At 44.3% G+C, this 24242-nt stretch overlaps 1 protein-coding gene across 1 annotated transcript in view; it reads left to right on the forward strand.

The window, feature by feature from the left end:
* The first annotated feature begins 371 nt into the window (after window positions 1–371).
* The window catches only part of ZPLD1 (zona pellucida like domain containing 1), a 29545-nt gene continuing 5674 nt past the window's right edge, over window positions 372–24242 (forward strand). The window contains exons 1-7 of the mRNA XM_068160580.1: window positions 372–477; window positions 8959–9179; window positions 12279–12460; window positions 13853–13925; window positions 20510–20607; window positions 21565–21645; window positions 23631–23802. Coding sequence (XP_068016681.1) covers window positions 372–477; window positions 8959–9179; window positions 12279–12460; window positions 13853–13925; window positions 20510–20607; window positions 21565–21645; window positions 23631–23802 — 933 coding nt within the window. The remainder of the gene's footprint in view (window positions 478–8958; window positions 9180–12278; window positions 12461–13852; window positions 13926–20509; window positions 20608–21564; window positions 21646–23630; window positions 23803–24242) is intronic.

Below are 24242 nucleotides of genomic sequence, written 5' to 3' on the forward strand. Positions count from 1 at the left end.
AAAATGAAATTCAGAGATGGTTTTTTTTCCCCCCAAAGTTTTTTTACACTGAATTGTCAAAAAAAAAGTCAGTGGAGTCTAACTAATTAAGCAATCTTAATCTATCATATTTTGTGTTCTCCTTGAGTATCTCTTCATTGCCACAAGTTATGGTTGCAAGCTGTAGAAGTTAATAGAAATTACACATTACTCAGAAGTAGAGAAATGGTCTCTGCTGCCTGTGGCCTCTTTCCCATAAGCTTCTGAGCTTTCTCCCTGGTTCCTTTGCTGGAGACCATCACCTCCTGAGTGGTTAAATGTCTGCACTGAGCATCTTTAATGCAATGAACAGATGTGTGTAATAACCACCTAATGTTTTGCTAGGTTTTGCAATGGAACAGGTATGGTTACTGCTCCTGCTGACGATTAAAGTGTTCTCAGTGACTGCTCAGTTCAATGGCTACAACTGTGATGCTAACCTCCATAGCAGGTTTCCTGGTAAGTGTTTAATAGACTTTTTCCCCCCCTTTTCCTTTCTTTTTCTTCTTCTTTCTAATGGCTTCTTTATTGTCTTGGTTCAAAGCAGGGCTTGTTTTTAAATACAGAGCTTTAAAAGTGCCTGAAGCCTGGGGGTTAGAACTCCACATTGAGTATTAACTATCTCAGTGACAATGAAACTCCTCCACTCTTGCACTTTACTTTCTCCTTAATTGCACAGTGGGTCAAGTTCAGTCTGGTAGCAACAAATACAAATCCCCTCACATCAGTGTGGTTTGACCTGCTTTTGATAGGGTTCTGTCTTGTCCAAGGAACTCACCAGAGGTCGTGTTATTGTAAATGATCTCTATAGAAACTAAGCACTTTTCCTATGGGACAGGCTGCAAGAGCAGTGTCTGTTCAGCCTGGAGAAGAGAAAGCTCCAGGGAGACCATATAGCAGCCTTGCAGTACCTGCAGGGTGCTGAAGGAAATCGGGGGAGAGACTTTTTACAAGGACTCCTAGTGACAGAATGAGAGGGAATTGATTTGAGCTTGAGCAGGCTAGGTTTAGAATGGATTTTGGAAAGAAATTCTTGACAGTGAAGGTGGTAAGACACTGAAACAGGTTGCCCAGGGAGGTTGTGGATGCCCCTCTCTCTGGAGGTGTTCAAGAAAAGGTTGGACAGGGCCTTGAGAAACCTGGTCTAGTGGAAGATGTCCCTGCCTGTCAACTGCAGAGCAGTTGAAACCAGATGATCTTTAAGGTCCCTTCCAATCCAAAGTATTCTATCACTCTATGATTTAAGATTCTGAAGCCACTCTCTGGGTTTTCTTTCCTATTTTATTTGGGTAATTCCTGTCCTTTCAGTGAAATGACTAAATATCTATTTTTGAATAAAATGAAGTTGACTACAAATTTTAGTGCCTGACTTTAGCATTAAGTGCTTGGCTTAGGTGAATCAATGGCACATATACAATGTACACCCATACCTGTGTGAGAAAATGGGAATCACAGAATCACAGAATCACCAAGGTTGGAAGAGACCTCAAAGATCATCAAGTCTAACCTGTCACCACAGACCTCATGACTAAACCATGGCACCAAGTGCCAAGTCCAGTCCCTTCTTGAACACCTCCAGGGATGGTGACTCCACCACCTCCCTGGGCAGCACATTCCCATGGCCAGCTAACAACTCTCTCTGTGAAGAACTTTCTCCTCACCTCGAGACTAAACTTCCCCTGGCACAGCTTGAGACTGTGTCTTCCTGTTCCAGTGCTGGTTGCCTGGGAAAAGAGACCAACCCCCACCTGGCTACAACCTCCCTTCAGGAAGTTGTAGACAGCAATGAGGTCTCCTCTGAACCTCCTCTTCTCCAGGCTAAACAACCCCAACTCCCTCAGCCTCTCCTCACAGGGCTGTGCTTGAGGCCTCTCCCCAGCCTCATTGTCCTTCTCTGGACACGCTCAAGAAACCAGATCTCTGGAGCTGTTAATACAAGGAGAAATAGAAATGAAACTTCAGTCTTAGTGACATGTGCATCAGGGCTTATTCAGCTAAAAAATGCTTTTAGTCTCTGCTGCCTTGCTTATCCTTCCTTCCTCAGCTGTTTCTTGAACAGAATAATAATCATAATAATAAAGGCTGTGAATACATCTGGTGTTTGAGGTAGCAATTGAATTGAACAGTGTAGTGATGAACTCTTTGTGTAGTATTATGCTGTAATATCTTTCAGTGTTGTTGCTTTCTGAAAAATAATAATAATAGTTTTGATTTTCATTATTATTTTATTTTTTTTTCTGGAAGGATCCTCTCTTTTATTAAACTTAAGTCAGCAGAAAGCTGACAGCCTGTTTATTGTCTCCTGTGTTTCCACCGCACTGCTAGGTGCTTTGTTGACAGGGAGAAAAAAATCCAAAACACAACAGTGGGCTTGAATTTTATTTTATTTATTTTTTTTCCCCACTCAATTGATGTGACTATGAAAAGCAGAGCAATAAGGCATGCAAAGATCAAACATCCTGACAGGCTGAAAGAGTTGGGGCTGTTCAGTCTGGAGAAGAGGAGGCTCCGAGGTGACCTAATTGTGGCCTTCCAGTATCTGAAGGGGGCCTGCAGGAAGGCTGGGGAAGGACTTCTCAGGATCTCAGGTAGTGATAGGACTAGGGGGAATGGAGTGAAGCTGGAGGTGGGGAGATTCAGGCTAGATGTGAGGAGGAGGTTCTTCACCATGAGAGTAGTGAAGCCCTGGAATAGGTTTTCCAGGGAACCCCCTCAACTATCCCTGGAGGGATTCAAGAGGGGATTGGACATGGCACTTGAAGCCATGGTTTAGTTGGTCATGAGGTGTCGGATGATAGGTTATCCAGGGAGGTGGTTGAGGCCTCATCCTTGCAGATATTTAAGAGCAGGCTGGATGAGGCTCTGGCCAGTCTGGGTCTCTTCTCCTAGGCAACCAGCATCAGAACAAGGGCACACAATCTCAAGCTGCACCAGGGGAGGTTTAGACTTGAGGTGAGGAGAAAGTTCTTCACCGAGCGAGTTGTTCGTCATTGGAATGTGCTGCCCAGGGAGGTGGTGGAGTCACCGTCCCTGGAAGTGTTTAAGATTGGACGTGGCACTTGGTGCCATGGTCTAGTCATGAGGTCTGTGGTGACAGGTTCGACTCGATGATCCTTGAGGTCTCTTCCAACCTTAGTGATAATGTAAACTGAATTGTGAACTTAGTGACACTGTGAACTGATCTAGTGTGGGGTGTCCCTGCCCATGGCAGGGGGGTTGGAACTAGATGATCCCTGTGGTCCCTTCCAACCCTGACTGATACTATGATACTATACTATGCTGTCTCCACCTCTGACAAAGTCACTGTTTAACTGGGTATTGCACAAATTATTCCTATATTCCCTTTCTCAGGTAAAGGTTTTACAGGCAGACCTAAAACCAGTGTGGGTGAATTGTGCCCACCTGCCTCGGATCCACCTTTTGTAGTTTTTCATGCAATTGTTTTTCTGTTTCAGGCTTCTTGAGAGGATTGCAACTGCTGAAGGGAAATTTAGATGCTTCTTTCTCTGCTTTTAAAATTTTTCCTCTGGTCATTTATTTTTTTCATGAGGCCTGTGCCAAGGTTTTATATTTGCAATGTGATACCCATGAATTGACTCCAGCTCTTATTGTGGATGTTTAGGGGCCTCTTGCAGTTCTGCCTCATAAAAAAAAAGGGGGAGCATATCAGATTCCATTCCTGCCAAATATCAGGGAGGGATTTGGAACACAAGCCCTATGAAGAGAGGCTGAGGGAGCTGGAGTTGATTAGCCTGGAGAGGAGGAGACTCAGGGGCGACCTCATTGCTCTCTACAACTACCTGAAGGGAGGTTGTAGACAGGCTGGGGCTGGTTTCTTCTCCCAGGCAACCAGCACCAGAACAAGAGGACACAGTCTCAGGCTGCACCAGGGGAGGTTCAGACCGGATGTTAGGAAGAAGTTCTTCACAGAGAGAGTGATTGCCCATTGGAATGGGCTGCCCAGGGAGGTGGTGGAGTCACCATCACTGGAGGTGTTTAGGAGGAGACTTGATGGGGTGCTTGGTTGAATGGTTTAGTTGATTAGGTGGTGTTGGATGATGGGTTGGATGCAGTGGTCTTGAAGGTCTCTTCCAACCTGGTTTATTCTAGTCTAGTCTAGTCTATATATATCTGACTTAGGAGAAAATCTCTTTAGGTTACAAGTACAGAGATCACCTTGTGCTGCATGTAGGAGCTGAGACTAGAGTCCTGCTTTTTGCTCTCTGCATTCTGAGGTAGTAAAGACTCAAAAGCTGGAATTTAATCAACAGTCTTAGTGTGGCTTTTGAGAGCTAGGGAGAAAAATAATGCTGCTTGTCAGTCATGCACTTGAGATAGAGGTAATAATCAGAAAACCATTTTATCCTGCATTTGTTCACCTCTTCTACGAAGACAGGCTGAAGAAGTTGCATCTGTTCAGCCTGGAGGAGAGAAGGCTCTGTGGAGACATTATAGTGACCTGAAGGGGACCTACAGGAAGGCTGGGAAAGGACTGTTTAGAAGGGCTTGTGGTGACAGCATGAGGGGCAATGGTTTGGAAATAGATCAGGGTAGATTTAAGTTGGGCAGACAGAGGAAGGTATTTGCAATGAGAATGGATAAATACTGGAATGGGTTGCCCAAAGAGGTGGTTGTGGCCCCATCCCTGGAGACACTGAAGATCAAGCTTGATGAGACCCTGAGAAACCTCATTTAGTTGGAGATGTCCCTGTTCACTTCAGGAGTATTGGACTAGATGACCTTTGAGTGTCCCTTCCAACCTGATGCGTTCTATGATTATGTCCCCAAATTTGACAGGTACCATGTTTAGAAAGCACAGGGGACTGCCCTGTAATGGGCTGGGGCTAGTAGAGCTGGGTGAGGCAGCTGGAGCTCTGATCTGTGGGTTCAAGAACCCCAGAAAACATGTGAGAGAGCATCTGCAGGGATAAGAGACTCACTGTTCCTATCCTTGTTTCCCCTGTGCCTGACTCATGTTGTGGCTTTGAAGGTGCTGGTCTTACTGCCTCCAGAGTTTAAGTGTAAGCGGAGGGGTGAGAGAGGTAGAAGAGGAGAAGAGTTTACATAAACCCCTCTCTGGGCTGAAGTACTGTTCACAGAAACTGGTACATACTCTCTTCCCATTTGGTATTTGTTCCACACAAGGACTCTTCATTGATTGTTGTCATCTGAAATTCCAGACATGGGGCAAGCATGAACTTTCTTGCTGAGAGGTCTGTGAGGTGCAGATACCAGAGAGGCCATTGGATTTGGAAGTTGTCTGCTTTTTTTCCCTTTAAATGTTGTGTAGAACAGAAGTCCTCCTCAGCAAAGATGAGAAATTAAGCCTTCCTGAAGGATCTTTGGAGCTCATCCATTTTTCATTTGTTTGTGTTTTTGTCATTCATGGCTTAGATGACTTTTTGCACAGGGGTGGTTCTGCATAAACAGGATGATAAATAATCAGGTGGGACTGCTGTTCCTGCAGTTTGCAGATTTGTTTTATGGTGTAGGGATGCAACAGTCAGCAAGGATGAAGGAAATACCCCATATTTGTTAGGGTGAAAATTCTGTGATTTTATATCTCAAAATCCAGACATGTTCTAGAAGGGAGGTAACAAAGTCCTGCTGTCCTTCAGAGAGAAGAGAAGAAGCAGAAAAAGGCTTTAATTCTGCATTACAAGAAAGCTGGGCTTTTAGAATAAGGCTTTTTGGAGCATGAAGACATATCAAACAACACCAGAACAAGAGGACACAGTCTTAAGCTGTGCCAGAGGAGGTTTAGGCTGGATATTAGGAAGAAGTTCTTCATGGAAAGAGAGATTGGCCATTGGAATGTGCTGCCCAGGGAGGTGGTGGAGTCATCATCACTGGGGGTGTTTAGGAAGAGACTGGATGAGGCACTTGGTGCCATGGTTTAGTTGATTAGATGGTGTTGGGTGATAGGTTGGACTCGATGATCTCAAAGGCCTTTTCCAACCTTGTCTATTCTATTCTATTCTATTCTATTCTATTCTATTCTATTCTATTCTATTCTATTCTATTCTATTCTATTCTATTCTATTCCATTCCATTCCATTCCATTCCATTCCATTCCATTCCATTCCATTCCATTCCCTATCTGTCTTCAAATGAGAAACACACAGTGCTTTTCCATGTACACTGTGCATTTTAATTCCCTGTCAGAAAGGAGGCTTGTGCAAGAGAAGCTGGTTTTGAACTGTAGGTGTCTTTGCATGCCTATTCTGGTAGGATGGATTTTGTCACAGAGTTGATTCAGTTAGAAAAGGCCTCTAAGATCTGCTTTCCGGGCTGCAAGTGTACATTGCTGGCTCATCCAGCCTGTCCCCACAGGGGAGGTGATCCAGCTCTGTGATCATCTTCATAGCCTCCTCTGGAACCACTCCAACATTTCCATGTCCTTTTTGTGTGGGGGCACCAGAAGTGGGATGCAGTACTTTGGAAGGGGTCTCATGAGAGCACAGCAGAGGGGAAGAATTTCTCTTGATGCCAAGTGAAAAGTTTGCTGTGGTACCTTAACAGGTGAAGTGATATCCTGCTCTTTAAAAGGCTTGAAGTGAGTTAGAAAGCAGCTCAGTTAATTTTATGTTGCATCCTGTAATTTCTTACCATCTGACTGTGCATTGGTCCAAGGAAGTGGAAAAGCACACTTTGCCATTTGGTTTTTTTTTTGTACTATTCTGTCTACCTTAGTTATAACCATTAAATGGATCATAACAATCATCATGTAGTGAAAACCAAGGCATGCTGCCTCTTGGTCTTTCTACCTTATATTAGTGGAATTATGTGTGTATACAATTTCATGCCAAATCACTTCAAGTCCCGCCTTGCCTCCAGTGCCTTCCTACCCAAATTTACTCCCAGTGAGTAATGCTTATCACTACATTAGCTCAGGACTGAGTGTAGCCTGTTATTTCCTGCACTTGATTGTTTTGTTTTTAAAGCCACCATTAAAGCTGTCAAAATTAAACTGCTTGTGCTCCCGTACCACGGGAAGGGGAAGAGCTGGTTCCATGGTAATGGAGGTTTCATTTCCCCTCTGTTGTGACAACGCAGTGAAACAATTCATTCCATCAGGCTTAATGGTATAGTATTGAGTGGAGTTGTTCTGCCATTTTTAATAGCACTTAATCTTAAAGCAGATGTAATAAATGAGTTATTACAGAAGGGAGTAATGCCTGTGTTTAACAGGATGCATTGTGAACCACCAGGCATAAAAAGAAAGCAGAGAAGAACCTAGAGAAAACTTCTGTTAGATCTCTAAAGCAAAACCAAACTTGCTTGTGCCCATGTCCTAACACGATGCCTACCCATAAAATCTGCAGAACTTTCAAATAAAAGGTTAAATTCACACAAAAAATATATTTTCTCCCCCCACCCCCACCCCCCAGCTGTTGAAAAAATAAGCCACAACAAACAAAACCCAACAGCTGCAACAATTGCAGTTCTCTGGGTCTTTTGTGTTGTCATAATGTAGAGAATGAAAGATTGCAGGCCGCTTGGTGGTATTGATCATTGTCTTTCAAGAGCCAACTGATTTTTCATTAAAGCTGGAGTTGATGGTTCTTAGAAACCCCCACAACTTTGAAGGTACAATGAAAAATTGCTCTGATATGCTGTTGATTGTACTTCAAAGTCCGCACAGGCTGAGATTGCAGTCTCGTACAAAGTGGACCCCAGAAAAACTCACCCAATTTAGTTGCCAAACTGGGCTGGAAGGCAAAGCTCATCCTCCTAAGTTGCTCAAAATCACTTCAGTTTCTCAAAATACTTTCTGTTCCAGGAAGGGGCTGTTTAAACAGAGTCCAAATATTTAACCATTTGCTGTTGTCTATATTGCAGTGCTAAGATCTCTCCATGTGCTGCTAAATCATTTGTTAAGGGATTGGAGAAAAATCAGCTTTGTTGTCTAATAGAATAGAGTAGAATAGAATAGAGTAGAATAGAGTAGAGTAGAACAGCATAGAGTAGAGTAGAGTAGAGTAGAGTAGAGTAGAGTAGAGTAGAGTAGAATGGAATGGAATGGAATGGAATGGAATGGAATGGAATGGAATGGAATGGAATGGAATGGAATGGAATGGAATAGAATAGACTAGAATAGAATAGAATAGAATAGAATAGAGTAGAATAGAATAGAATAGAATAGAGTAGAATAGACCAGACCAGACCAGACCAGGTTGGAAGAGACCTTTGAGATCATCGAGTCCAACCTATCACCCAACACCATCTAATCAACTAAACCATGGCACCAAGCACCCCATCCAGTCTCCTCCTAAACACCTCCAGTGATGGTGACTCCACCACCTCCCTGGGCAGCCTATTCCAATGGCCAATCTCTCTTTCTGTGAAGAAATTCTTCCTAACATCCAGCCTAAACCTCCCCTGGTGCAGCTTGAGACTGTGTCCTCTTCTTCTGGTGCTGGTTGTCTGCCTGGGAGAAGAGACCAACCCCCTCCTGGCTACAACCTTCCTTCAGGTAGTTGTAGAGAGCAATAAGGTCTCCCCTGAGCCTTCTCCAGGCTAATCAACCCCAGCTCCCTCAGCCTCTCCTCACAGGGCTGTGCTCCAACCCCTCCCCAGCTTTGTTGCCCTTCTCTGTACCCGTTCCAGCAACTCAACATGTTTCCTAAACCGAGGGTCCCAGAACTGAGTTACAGAATGTTACTGGATTAAATTCTGTGGGGTTTTAAAAAGTTTATATTAATTTTGGTGGTGTGTTTTTTTTGCTGTTCTCTTTCTTCTTCTCATCAAACTGTAGAGTCAAATCTGTTCTTCAAACTAATGCAATTCTGACCTTTATATTCCAATATTTTGCCATGACTGGGGTCTAAAAAATTGATTCGATCAGGAGTCACATCAGGCAAACTGCTACAATAATTGTGTGGTGATTAGTTAAAACACAGCTTCTTACAATGTTTCCCCCTTTCATTCTTCCTGCAGCTGAACGAGACATCAATGTTTTCTGTGGAGTGCAGACAATCACCATGAAGATAAATTTTTGCACAGTCCTTTTCTCCGGTTACTCTGAGACAGACCTGGCGCTGAATGGGAAACATGGGGACGCCCACTGCAGGGGCTTCATCAATAACAACACCTTTCCAGCAGTGGTCATTTTCATCATCAATTTGAGTACTTTGGAATCCTGTGGAAACACCTTAGTGGTAATGTAGTAATATGAGTTGGGGGTTTTTGTTGGTGTTGTTTTCTTTTATTTTTTTAATAAGGTTGGAAAAGACCTCAAAGATCATCAAATCCAACCTGTCACCCAACACCTCAGGACTACTAAACCATGGCACCAAGTGCCATGTCCAGTCCCCTCTTGAACACCTCCAGGGATGGTGACTCTACCACCTCCCTGGGCAGCACATTCCAATGGCTAACAACTCTCTCTGGGAAGAGCTTTCTCCTCACCTCCAGCCTAAACTTCCCCTGGCACAACTTGAGACTGTGTCCTCTTGTTCTGGTGCTGGTTGCCTGAGAGAAGAAACCAACCCTCTCCTGGCTACAACCTCCCTTCTGGTAGTTGTAGAGAGCAGTAAGGTCTCCCCTGAGCCTCCTCTTCTCCAGGCTAAGCAACCCCAGCTCCCTCAGCCTCTCCTCAAAGGGCTGTGCTGAAGGCCTCTTGAACACCTCCAGGTCCTGTAATTCTGTGATATGAGACTTGCTGACTGATCTTGCAAGTGCTGTGATAAAGCAACGACTTCAGGGTGAATATTACAGAGGAGACAGTATGGCCAGAGGGCCCATCCCACAGTCATCACCTCTGCCATGAGGGGTTTCACCTTCTTGCAAGATCTCAGCTCAGTACGAAACTGCTTGGCAACAGAATGAAGTTTTCCAGCAAATTTTGAACGTTTGACATGAAAAAAAGAAAATGTTTGTATAACCTACAGTCAATTCATGACTAAAAAGTCAAAATGTGAGACTGAAGTTCAGATTTGTATGTTCAGCTCTGATCTCTTAGAGCATGGCCACTCTGTGCTATGGTGTTTTACTCTTTTGCCTGGTGTTGTGACTTCAGTGTCTCCATTTTATGTTTCATAGATTGGTTTAGGTTGGAAGGGACTTTGAATATCACCTAGTTCCAACTCCCCTGGCATTGGTCACCTTCCACATGGCCAGATAGCTCAAGGCCTCATCCAGCCTGGCCTCGAACACATCTAGGGAGGGGGCATCCACAACCTCCCTGGGCAGCCTGTTCCAGTGTCTCACCACCCTCACTACAAAGAATTTCTTTCTACTATTTAGTGCACCTCTTTGCTCAGCTAATGACTAAATCTAAGATTCAGCTGAGGGTAAGGTTTTGGAATGAGAATCTGTACCAGGAGCTGACTTCTGATCTCAGAGAGCTGGGCAGCCAAGTCTGTTTTGCGCCTGTATAATTTCATTTTCCTCAGTAAAGCTGTCTCACTCTGGATGGGTGGAGTGTGGGAATTCAGGTCTCAAGCCTTCTAAACCCAGGGAGAGGAGAGCAGTACAGTTTGTGTGTATATCACACTGTACAAACAGTGAGGAATTGTATCAAGGATCTATGAATAACTTGCAAGTCCAAAAATTTATTACTTTGAAGGCTCATATTCTACCTGGAATTCATAGTTGCACTTGATGATACCTGTCAGCTTTTATAGCCCCCTTGATTTGTTGCTAAGAATTTTGCAGAACTGGGCTGAAATATTTGATATGCTCTGTGACCTTTTTGCCTCAGGCTGAGCTTTCCTTTAAAAATCCAACAACAACAACAACAAACCACCCCCAAAGAGTTCAGCAAGTCTGAGGTTCTCTTTTCCTATTTTTCTCCCTGAAAAGCTGTAGCATCTCCATGACTTGCAGTCAGGATAATTTGCCAGGAGGTCACTTCTTCCTCTTCCATCACAGAATCACAGAATCACCAAGGTTGGAAGAGACCTCAAAGATCATCAAGTCCAACCTGTCACCAGAGACCTCATGACTAAACCATGGCACCAAGTGCCACGTCCAATTCCCTCTTGAACACCTCCAGGGATGGTGACTCCACCACCTCCCTGGGCAGCACATTCCAATGGCTAACAACTCTCTCTGGGAAGAACTTTCTCCTCACCTCCAGCCTAAACTTTCCCTGGCACAGCTTGAGACTGTGTCCTCTTGTTCTGGTGCTGGTTGCTTGAAAGAAGAGACCAACTCCCTCTTGGCTACAACCTCCCTGCAGGTAGTTGTAGAGAGCAATAAGGTCTCCCCTGAGCCTCCTTTTCTCCAGGCTAAACAACCCCAGCTCCATCAGCCTGTCCTCACAGGGCTGTGCTCAAGGCCTCTCCCCAGCCTCGTTGCCCTTCTCTGGACATGTTCAAGTGTCTCAATGTCCTTCTTAAACTGAGGGGCCCAGAACTGGACACAGTGCAGCCTAACCAGTGCAGAGTACAGGGGCACAATGACTTCCCTGCTCCTGCTGGCCACACTATTCTTGATGCAGGGCAGGATGCCATTGGTCTTAGCCACCTGGGCACAATTCTGGCTCATGTTTAGGCGGCTGTCACCCAGGATCTCCTGTTTACCACATTGTAAACTTGCTATTTGATTGTCAAACCATTAAAATGATGTTTAAAAAAGCCCACAACCCAGTAAGTCCAAATGGTTAGAACTCCCTGTGAAGCCCCAATAAGGCTGCCCAGGATGCAAAGACAAAGCAGCAGCAGATAAAAATAGAACCAAAAATTCCACTCATCCTCCCTCTCCTTATGCATGCTGGGCCACAAACAAAGAGGATAAAGGAGCAGGGAGCATTTCTTATCTTGTTCCCCACATTGGAGAAGTACAATCCTATGCATTTCTTGGCTGTGTTTCACAGCAAAGACCTTCAAACTCATTTGCAGTAAAAATAAACACAACAGTTCAGGCAGAACTTGGGTACAACTGAGGCCTGTCTGTAGATGCAACTTTTGATTCTTTTGGAGATGGGGTGGTGAGGAAGCTAAACAGAGGTGTGTAAGTGTTCTAGGCTATGTTTTTAGGCAAGGAATAGATACAGGACAATTTAATTCCAATGGCTAGCAACACTCTCCGTGTTTTAAGAACAGGGATATCCCATGTGAGTTGTGTGCCTATGATTTTGGGGAGGTGAAGAAAAGGACACAAGGAACATGTTATTAAACTAAATTAATTTTTGAAGGGTTTCCTGAAGATATCTCTGGGTAAATTATGGGATAAAGCATCAATGCCCTTAGGTATTTCCTTTTTGATCCACATTTAACTTTATGATAACAGTCATTTCCCATCTTCCTCCACAGGTATCCTCAGCTCGAGGTATCAATGCTTATGGAAATACCTCAGTGGTACAGATAGGTAATGTCTCAGGATATATTGACACACCAGACCCTCCAACAATTATCAGCTATTTGCCTGGGCTTCTGTACAAATTTAGCTGTAGCTATCCACTGGAGTACTTGGTGAACAACACACAGCTTGCTTCGTAAGTGTGCTTTTCATTTCTGTATGTTTATTCCCATTTTGTGCAAGCCCATATATATCTCTGTGTGTATATATAGTTATGCATAGGCACCTGAATAGAATAGACCAGACCAGACCAGACCAGACCAGACCAGGTTGGAAGAGACCTTCAAGATCATCACATCCAACCCATCAACTAATCCAACCCACCTAATCAACTAACCCATGGCACCAAGCACCCCATTAAGTCTCCTCCTGAACACCTCCAGTGATGGTGACTCCACCACCTACTCGGGCAGCCCATTCCAATGGGCAATCACTCTCTCTGTGTAGAACTCCTTCCTAACATCCAGCCTAAACCTCTCCTGGTGCAGCCTGAGACTGTGTCCTCTTGTTCTGGTCCTGGCTGCCTGGGAGAAGAGACCAACCTCCACCTGTCTACAACCTCCTTTCAGGTAGTTGTAGAGAGCAATAAGGTCACCCCTGAGTCTCCTCTTCTCCAGGCTAAGCAACCCAAGCTCCCTCAGCCTCTCCTCACAGGGCTTGTGTTCCAAACCCCTCACCAACTTTGTTGCCCTTTTCTGGAGTCATTCCAGCAAGTCAACCTCCTTCCTAAACTGAGGGGCCCAGAACTGGACACAGTACTCAAGGTGTGACCTAACCAGTGCAGCATACAGGGGGTTAATCACCTCCCTGCTCCTGCTGGCCACACTGTTCCTCATACAGGCCATGAAGCCATTGGCTCACTTGGCTGCCTGGGCACACTGCAGGCTCATGTTCAGCTGTGGCAGCTTTCTCAACATTGTAATTTTTAGCTCTGCACGAGTCCAAGGAAGGGAAAAAACCACTGGAAAATGAAAAAAGGAAAGAGGTGATAGAAAAGACATTTTGTAGAATCATTGTGTGAGAGAGAGCACAGTTTTCGAAGAGAGCCTCAGATAATGTAAAACTTCCCTTAAAATTCAGGTGCTCTGACGACAAAGTGTCAGCAGAAATAAAATGGAAGTGCTTTATGGAATAGTTTGCAAGCATGTGAATGCAGAGTGCAAAAGAAAATATTTCCATGAGTAAACCTTCTGCATCAAGAGGAGGTTGCTTCTTTTTTTGTGTGTGTGTGTGTGTCACTTTGCCTCTCTGCTAATTATTTTCCTGATTTGTGGGTTGTTTGTTTTTTTTTTCCCCCCACAGTATCCATTACTTTCTGCATAGTTAAGGTTGTCACTGTTTCCACTATAAATTCCATTTCCTGAAGTTTATCTCTCAGATGCATAAATTAAGTCCATGTGCTATGACTCATTGAGGTTGTGGGGTTGTGTTTTTTTTCTTCCTAATGATAAAGAGCACTGAAGTATGTAAACACAAAAATAAGCTACCTCTACTTCATGATGATTTTTGGTTTCTGGTTCTGTTGTAGGTCATCAGCTGCTATTTCTGTAAGAGAGAACAATGGGACATTTATCAGCACTTTGAATTTGTTGCTTTACAACGTGAGTATAAAACCCGCCAGTATAACCTGGAATCAACTAATCTCTGCGGTGTGTGAGTACAAGCTGCGTTAGAAGAGCAAAGTATAAACTCCTCTGAGTTATTTGCTATTAGAATCACAGAATTATGAAGTTTTTTTTTTTGTTGGAAAAAAACTCTAAGATCATAGAGTCCAACCAAAAAGCTAACACCCCCATGGCCATTCAACCATGTCTTGAAGTGCCGGGGGAAGTTTAGGCTCAAGGTGAGGAGGACTTCACAGAAAGAGTCGTTAGCCATTGGAATGTGCTGCCCAGGGAGGTGGTAGAGTCACCATCCCTGGAGGTGTTCAAGAGGGGATTGGATGTGGCACTTGAAGCCATGGTTTAGTAGTCATGATGTGTTGGGTGACAGGTTGGACTTGATGATCTCTGAGGTCTTTTCCAACCTTGTTGATTCTATGGTTCTATGATCCACACATTTCTTGAACACCTCCAGGGATGGTGACTCCACCACCCTTCCTGGGCAGCCTGCTCCAATTCCTGAGCACTCTTGCAGGAAATAGTTTTTTCCTAATATCCAACCTAAACCTCCCCTGGCACAATTTGAGGCCATTTCCTCTCTGTTGCTTGGTGCTAGGGAAAAGAGTCCAACTTTCACCTCACCATCCTTCTTCCAGGGAGTTGTAGAGAGCAATGTGATCTCCTCTGAGCCTCTTCTCCAGACTACACAACCTTAGCTGTTCCCCGTAAGACCTGTTCTCCAGACCCTTCACCAGTTTTCACACTCTTATCTGAACATGCTCCAGCACCTTAATATCCTGCTTATAGTGAGGAGCCCAAAACTGAAGACAGTGCTCGAGATGTGGCCACACCAGTGCCAAGTACAGCAACACAATTGCTTCCCTACTCCTGTTGGCCACGCTATTTCTGATCCAGGCCAGGATGCTGGTGGCCTTCTTGGCCACCCGAGTACACTGTTGGCTCATCTTCAGCTGGCTATCAACAAGCAGCTCCAGGTCCTTTTTCTGCTGGGCAGCTTTCCAGGCACTCTGCCCCAATCCTGCAGTGTTCCATGTGGTGGTTGTGACTCAGACGCAGCACTGAGCACTAGCCTTTGTTAAAGCCTACAATTCCTTGTTAAAGCCTAAAGAAATTCCTTGTTAAACCTCATACAATTCTTTGTTAACCCCTATACAATTCCATTCCTACTCCTTCTGTTAACCAGGCCTTTCATAGAATTGTAGAACTGTTGAGGCTGGAAGACACCTCTGAGACTCCTTTCACCTGAGCATTTTTGTTTCTGAATTCCCATGTCTTTTTTGTCTGCAGTTAACTGTTGTCTTGTATTTGTATGGCTGGTCTTGGGAGGGCTGGAGCACCTCCCCTATGGGGACAGGCTGCAAAAGTTGGATTTGTTCACACTGTAGAAGAGAAGGCTCTGGGGAGAGCTTATAGTGGCCTTCCAGAACCTGAAGGAGGCTACAGGAAGGCTGGGGAGGGATTTTTTACATGTGCTCGTAATGATAGGACAAGGGAGGATGAATTGAAGCTTGAGGAGGGTAGATTTAGACTGGATATGAGGAAGAAATTCTTTACAGCAAGGGTGGTGAGACACTAGAATAGGTTGCCCAGGGAGATGATGGATGCCACCTCCCTGGAGGTTTTCAAGGCAAGGCTGCTCAGGGCCTTTAGCAGCCTGGTCTAGTGGGAGGTGTCCCTGCCAATGGCAGTGGGGTTGGAGCTAGATGATCTTTAAGCTCCCTTCCAGCCCAAACCATTCTATGATTCTGTGATTCTGTGATACACAGTCTTTTTGTTCTGTGCTTATCTAGTTCCTTGATTTGCAGCTCTGGCTTTCAGGTTGTAAAGCCATGTGACAAATCAGTTGTAGTAGGAATTAGCATACTTCAGAGTACATGCTTGTGCTTGCTTTTATTGTACTTATGTGTGTGTGTGTAGTGTGTCCAGTTCTGGGCAAGAAGGACATTGAGACTCTTGAATGTGTCCAGAGAAGGGCAACGAGGCTGGGGAGAGGCCTTGAGCACAAGCCCTATGAGGAGAGGCTGAGGGAGCTGGGATTGTTTAGCCTGGAGAAGAGGAGGCTCAGGGAAGACCTTATTGCTCTCTACAATTACCTGAGGTTGTAGCCAGGTGGGGGTTGGTCTAATCTCCCAGGCAACCAGCACCAGAACAAGAGGACACAGTCTCAAGCTGTTCCAGGGGATGTTTAGGCTGGAGGTGAGGAGAAATTTCTTCACAGAAAGAGAGTTGTTAGCAATTGGAATGTGCTGCCCAGGGAGGTGGTGGAGTCACCACCCCTGGAGGTGTTCAAGAGGGGATTGGATGTGGCACTTGGTGCCATGGTTTAGTTAGTCATGAGGTGTTGGGTGACAGGTTGGACTTGATGATCTCTGAAGTCTTTTCCAATCTTATTGATTCTATGATTCTATGATATTAATCTATATATATATATATATACTGTGTATAGATATATATTGGATGTGGCACTTGGTGCCATGCTCTAGTCATGGGTCTGTGGTGACAGGTTGGACTCGATGATCCTCGAGGTCTCTTCCAGCCGTGGCGATACTGTGATGCTGTGATACGATATGTGTGTGTATAAGTACATAACACTGCTAGTCCTCTGCAAAATCGTATAAAAATATTCCAAACCTGTTCCCTCAGCATGAAACTATCACTTTTTTCTGGTGTATTTTTACATTCAAGCCTCATCAGAGTCTTTTGATCAACTGTAATTGTAGCAAGGGATGTAAGATTTGTTCCAAATCTGTAGCCCGCTGTACTCGGTTCCTCCTTTTAGGGGCTTTCAAGATTTTTTAAGGGTTAAATAATTTTCACAGCTTTCAACCACCACTTCTCCCATATGTTTTAGGTGATTTAAGTGGAATGTGCATTATTGTAAAACCTTTTATTACCTAAATATGGCTGGTGACAGTAAAAACATGACAAATGCACAGACCCCTACTTAACATTAATCCAGGAAATTATGTTTTCATGTTGATTAAACCTTTTCTTCATACATTTTAAATACCTGATTTAAAAATCAGATTTTCAATCTATCAGGCATCATTATTGTAAATTATGAATCCTTTTTTTCCCCCCTCTTCCCACCCCCCCCCACCCTTTGCATTATTATTCATGCCATCACGATGCAGAGTTATAATTCATGCATCTGATTTAAAAGTCAGTGCTTTTATGCTCTGAACATAATGAGCTATAAATATTGTAGCAGGACATTTTTCCAACAGCATGGTTTAGGAAAGGGAAAAAAAAGAAAATCATGTTTGTTTGGCAGAGCACAGCTCCAAATAACAGCCTCTAATCTGTTAAAATTAAGATTATGCTTCTCTCTCTACAACTACCTGAAGGGAGGTTGGTCTCTTCTCCCCGGCAGCCAGCACCAGAATGAGAGGACACAGTCTCAAGCTGTGCCAGGGGAGGTTTAGGCTGGATGTCAGGAAGATATTCTACACAGAGAGAGTGATTGCCCATTGGAATGGGCTGCCTGGGGAGGCGGTGGAGTCACCATCATTGGAGGTGTTTAGGAGGAGACTTGATAGGGTGCTTGGTGCCATGGGTTAGTTGGTTAGGTGGTGTTGCATAATAGCTTGGACACGATGATCTCAAAGTTCTCTTCCAACCTGGTCTATCCTATCCTATCCTATCCTATCCTATCCTATCCTATCCTATCCTATCCTATCCTATCCTATCCTATCCTATCCTATCCTATCCTATCCTATCCTATCCTATCCTCTCCTCTCATTTCCTTAATATAAACCTGGGACCAGAAAGATGGGGCAGAAGGAGGGTAGCCAAATTTCTCAGTGTTCAGGACAAGCACTGTCAACTACATTTGCTGTCTGTCAGGGTCCAATGTTGCAAACAGGTATCAATGCTATTGATGCTTGTACTGAGCACATTTTTCCCTCAAATACCACATAGAATCATAAAGTGGTTTGATTTGGAAGGGGCCTCCAAAGGTCATCTAGTCCAACCCCCTTGCAGTGATCAGGGACTCCCTCCATTAGATCAGGTTGCCCAGAGACCTTTCTACCCTAGTTACAGTTCTCCAGCTGGACTTAGAATCATAAAATCATAGAATCAATTGGAAAAGACCTCAAAGATCATCAAGTCCAACCTGTCACCCAACACCTCAGGACTACTAGACCATGGCACCAAGTGCCACATCCAATCCCCTCTTGAACACCTCCAGGGGTGGTGACTCCACCACCTCCCTGGGCAGCACATTCCAATGGCTAACAACTCTCTCTGTGAAGAACTTTCTCCTCACCTTGAGCTTAAACTTCCCCTGGTGCAGCTTGAGACTGTGTCCTCTTGTTCTGGTGCTGGTTGTGTGGGAGAAGAGATCAATCATTCTTGTTGCTGTCAGCTGTGACTCTTGGTTTTGCCTGCCCCACTCTACCTGGTCAAAATTCTGTTTCAGAGAATTTCTTTTATGTATTGATTCTTTTGACCTCTTAGAAGAGGTCCCAGCATGCTGAATCACTGTGCTCTCTGGATTCACAACCTGTTTGACATAGGTGATGCTACCACAAAGTGCATTTTGCTGTGCTGCATTAATATTTGTCGCTCAGATCTGCGTCATGGCTTTGTGGCTAAAGGGACATTAATGATTCAGCATTTGAACCAGAAACCAATAATCCAGGTGCATCTCTGTCATAGCATATGGGGAATTTGTTATATGCAGCTTCCTTGAAGCAGCTTTAACTACTAGAATTTAAATGAAAAAAATTGTTACTTGTAGTCTTTAACAAGCTAACCTTGATAGAAACTACACTTTGTATTACACAATGTATGGTAGAATGGCTTGAGTTGGAGGGGGCCTTAAAGATGACAGAATGGCTTGAGTTGGAAGGGACCTTAAAGATGACAAAATGGCTTGAGTTGGAGGGGACCTTAAAGATGACAAAATGCCTTGAGTTGGAAGGGACCTTAAAGATGACTGAATGGATTGAGTTGGAAGGGACCTTAAAGATGACAGAATGGCTTGAGTTGGAGAGGACCTTAAAGATGACAAAATGGCTTGAGTTGGAGGGGACCTTAAAGATGACTGAATGGCTTGAGTTGGAGGAACCTTAAAGCTGGCAGAATGTCTTGAGTTGGAAGGGACCTTAAAGATGACTGAATGGATTGAGTTGGAGGGGACCTTAAAGATGACTGGATTGAGTTGGAAGGGACCTTAAATATGACTGAATGGCTTGAGTTGGAAGGGACCTTAAAGATGACTGGATTGAGTTGGAAGGGACCTTAAAGATGACAGAATGGCTTGAGTTGGAAGGGACCTTAAAGATGACAGAATGAATTGAGTTGGAAGGGACCTTAAAGATGACTGGATTGAGTTGGAAGGGACCTTAAAGATGACTGAATGGATTGGGTTGGAAGGGACCTTAAAGATGACTGGATTGAGTTGGAAGGGACCTTAAAGATGACAGAATGGCTTGAGTTGGAAGGGACCTTAAAGCTGACAGAATGTCTTGAGTTGGAGGGGACCTTAAAGATGACAAAATGGCTTGAGTTGGAAGGGACCTTAAAAATGACTGAATGGCTTGAGTTGGAAGGGACCTTAAAGATGACTGAGTGGCTTGAGTTGGAAGGGACCTTAAAGATGACTGGATTGAGTTGGAAGGGACCTTAAAGATGACTGAATGGATTGAGTTGGAAGGGACCTTAAAGATGACTGAATGGATTGAGTTGGAGGGGACCCTAAAGACCATCTAGCTCCAACCGTCCCTGCCATATGGGCAGGGTCACCTCCCACTAGACTAGATCGCTCAAAGCCTCATCCAGCCTGGTCTTTAACACTCCCAGGAATGAGGCATCCACAACTTCTCTGGACATAACCACTCCACTGTGTCCATACCCTCACATGTGCTCTCCCAGACTACAGCTTAAAATGTATAAAACCTTGTGGCATTTTTATCTCCACTAAATTAAGTCTAAACTGTCACAAACCTTAACAACCTTTCCTGGGAAAGGGTGAGCTGTGGTAGCCCAGTTAACACGCTCCTGTGGAAAAGCACAGTAGCTGCTACATTTGCCTGTAGGCTCCAGGAGACTTAGTAAAGCATCAGTGAATGATGCAGGTGATAGAATGAGGGGAAATGTCCTGAAATTGTGTCAAGGGAGGTTTAGGTTGAATATTAGGAAAAAAATATTTCCTGCAAGAGTAGTCAGGCAATGAAACAGGCTGCAAAGGGAGGTGGTGGAGTCACCATCCCTAGAGGTGTTAACAAGCATGTGGCCATGGCACTTTGGGAAATGGTTTAGTGGCCATAGTTTTGGGTCAATGGTTGGACTTGGTGAGGTCTTTTCCAGCCAAGACAATTCTGTGATTCTATAAAACAGCATCCACAAAAGAGTTTCATAGGATAAGGCCAGTCAAGTGTCATTATCTTTAAAGACAAACTTGTAGGCAAATATCCCAGCACTGCATTTTGCTTCTCCCCTTATGGAGGACAAAGTAAATTACTCTCTTACACAGAAAGGCCAGAAGAATGGACATTCAGTCTGTGGATGCAGATGGGTGGCATTCCTGGTACACTGAAGCAATGTTTCTTTTGCAGGATTCAACCTACAGCCAGCAACTCCTTATTCCAAGTACAGGTTTACCTTTGAAAACCAAAATATACGCCGCTGTAAGAGCAACCAACCTTGACGGCAGGTACTCTAATGGATGCTCTTTCTTTTCCTGCTTGCTCTTCAGCTCTTGGCTTTGCAAGTTTCTCCTGGTTTAGAAGCAGCTCTCTTTCTTCAAAACATTTTGTCTGTCAAAATAATGGTTGGTGTTTGATGATGACTGCTCTTAGCTGAAGGGTATCAGATCCTTGTTGCCATGGTTTAGTTGATTAGATGGTGTTGGATGATAGGTTGGACTTGATGATCTCAAAGGTCTCTTCCAACCTGCTCTGCTCTATTCTATTCTATTCTATTCTATTCTATTCTATTCTATTCTATTCTATTCTATTCTATTAATTTCCATTCCATTCCATTCCATTCCATTCCATTCCATTCCATTCCATTCCATTCCATTCCATTCCATTAATTTCCATTCCATTCCATCCCATTCCAGTCCATTAATTTCCATTCCATTCCATTCCATTCCATTCCATTCCATTCCATTCCATTCCATTCCATTCCATTCCATTCCATTCCTTGATGGCAAATACATATCTTGCTCCTGTCCTCATTGCAAAAGTTTTCCCACATTATGCTTTCCATCCTATAGTTCTGTTATTTAAGGCTGGGCCTCTGTGAGATCAAGTGAGACACTGCAGGGCTTTGCAAAGTAGCCTGGATTTGATTTCTAGTTCTATGTGGCTGTGACTTTTGAGAGGAGGTGTTCAACACATGCTGGTGTGGTGGTGAACTGGCATGGTTGACTGCTGTGTTGTGCTGTTGAGTTTAAGTGGTGGGAAGAAACAGATGATACACAGGGAATGCCGAACACCTTGTACGTGGCCTGTCAAATGCAGTAGCACAGCTTCAGTGTCACAGCCTGCAGCCTGCATTACTAGTCTGCATGCTTGCTTGCACTGTCCTTTAATCTTGTTTCACTCATTCTCCAACCCAATTATTATGTTGCCAGTTCCCCTCATCTATCACTTTGCTCTCTGTGCAGGTGGAATGTTTTGATGGACTACTGTTACACCACGCCATCTGGTAATCCTAGTGATGAACTTCGATACGATCTCTTTTTCAGGTAGGTCCTGTGAAAAGCCAATGTTCTGTGGGTCCTTCCTTTGAAAAAACAGTGGTGTTCTGAACTGTCTGGAATGTCTAAGCTGGTGAAGGATCTAGAGAACCAATTTGATGAAGAGCAGCTGAGGGAACTGGGGTTGTTTAGTCTGGAGAAGAGGAGGCTGAGGGGAGATACCATTGCGGTCTACAACTCCCTGAAAGAAGACTGAAGTGAGGTGGGGTTCTGTCTCTTCTCCCTGGTACCAGGTGATAGGAAGAGAGGAAATTATATGAAATTGTGGCAGGGAAGGTTTAGACTGGATGTAAGGAAAAATTCTTGCAAGAGTGGTCAGGCATTGGAACAGATTTCCCAGGGAGGTGTCAGAGTCACCATCCCTGGAGGTATTCAAGCAATGTGTGGACATAGCACTTCAGGACCTGGTTTAATGGCTGTGGTTGTCTTAGGTTGATGGTTGGACCTGATGTTAAAGGTCTTTTTGAGCCATAACAATTATGATGATATTAGCAGGGAGGAGCAAAGGCTAGGCTTACAAATAATGTGTCAGGACTTATCTTGTTTGTGAACATAATCACAGAAGCAAGTGCAAAAGCATCAGTATTAGGAAGGCAGAGAAGCATATCTTTGAAATGGTTCTAGGAGAGACACCATAAACACACTAACTGAATGGCTACGCTGGCCTTTATTTTAACAAAGGTACTCTTCTGGTGAATGACAGTGATATAAAACATTGTAGACTCCAGTTCAGGAAAGCAGTTAAGCAAATGATGACAGACAAATAGATGCTGCTGCTTTTACTCCCAGCCATAACATTTATTTGAGTTAGAACTTTGAAAAACATCTTGGCAGTATCTCAGATTAAATCCTACCTGTGACACTTGCTGGAGAGATACTGTCCTCACGTGGAGTTACCTGTCTACACCAGTTAGCAGACCTGATTACTTTTTGCTTCAGGCCTCTTCGTTTCTTTGGGCCCTGGAATGAAATGGTACCATGGTTGTAGCTGTTATTTTGCAAAACAAAACCGAATGATTTTATAGGGGCAGTGGTTTTTAAATTGGAGCAGGGCAGAGTTAGATTGCACATCAGGAAGAAGTTCATTCTTATGAGGTCAGTAAGACACCGGAAGAGGTTGCCCAGAGAATTTGTGGATGCCTCCTCTCTGGGAGTGTTGAAGACCAAGTTAGATGAGGCTTTCAGCAAATGGGTCAAGTGGAAGGTGTCCCTGCCCATGGCAGAGGGGTTGGAACTAGATGATCTTTAAGGTCCCTTCCAACTCAAGCCATTCTATGAATCCAGGCTCTGACCACAGAAGATCCACCTCCTGGAAAAGAGTTTGAACCACACATTGAACTATGAGGAATTATTGTTGACTCCATTACAAATGCTCTCTACAACTGCCTGAAAGGTGGTTGTAGCCAGGAAGGGGTTGGTCTCTTCTCTCAGGCAACCAGCACCAGAACAAGGGAACACAGTCTCAAGCTGTGCCAGGGGAAATTTAGGCTTGAGGTGAAGAGAAAGTTCTTCAGCAAGAGAGTCATTAGTCATTGGAATGTGCTGCCCAGGGAGGTGGTGGAGTCACCATCCCTGGAGGTGTTCAAGAGGGGATTGGACGTGGCACTTGGTGCCATGGTCTAGTCTTGAGGTCTGTGGTGACAGGTTGGACTTGATGATCTTTGAGGTCTCTTCCAACCTTAGTGATACTGTGATAAATGTGAGTAAACAAAAAAGGTAAATGCCATATCTGAATATCTGACCTCTTGTCAAAGTCAAGCCTTCTACTATAGAGTCAGGTAGGGCCCTATGAATGCCTGTGCAGCCCAGCACACAGGTTGTTGCTGCCCATGTGACACAGGAAGGCACTGTGTCCTATTCCGAGGAGCCGAAGCACTGATCTTGCTGCTGAGGTTATCTTATTCTCAGCTAGGAGCTTCAAAATGCTAATCCAGCTTCTCATCCTATTTTTAATCTTCTCTCCACAAAACCAGCTGTGACAAGGACCCACAGACAACTATCATTGAAAATGGCAAGAGCCAAATGGGCCGTTTCTCCTTCGAGGTGTTTCGCTTTGTGAAGCACAAGAACCAGAAGATGTCTACAGTCTTCCTTCACTGTGTGACAAAGCTGTGCAGGGCAGATGACTGTCCCTTTCTTGTGCCAGTAAGTTTCAGCGTACAGAAGATGCTGCTGTCTGTATCTAAAATAGGCAACACTTGAGTTACTCTGCAGACAAATACTGTGGAAGATTGGATGGCACAGAATGAAGGTGACTTGTAAAGTAAGAATGTTTTGTGTGTGTCAGAGTGGATATTCTTAGTCTAACAGCTAAGAAAAAAGGTACCCACGATCACAGTGGATGAATAGAAAAACCTCAGAATAAAATTGCTTAGAGTATCTTAGGATAGAATTCACTGCTCTCTTGAGACCCCACCTAGAGTACTGCATCCAGTTCTGGGGTCCCCAACACAAGGAGGGCATTGAACTGTTATAGCAGGTTCAGAGCAGAGCCACAAAGATGACCAGAGGGCTGGAGCACCTCCCCTATGTGGACAGGCTCGGGGAATTGGGGCAGTTCAGCTTAAAAGGCTCCAGGGAGAATT

This window comes from Melanerpes formicivorus, unplaced genomic scaffold (assembly GCF_026170545.1).
Source record: "Melanerpes formicivorus ecotype bairdi unplaced genomic scaffold, bMelFor1.0.p_v2 SCAF_51, whole genome shotgun sequence".
In the NCBI taxonomy this organism is placed as follows: Eukaryota; Metazoa; Chordata; class Aves; order Piciformes; family Picidae; genus Melanerpes; species Melanerpes formicivorus.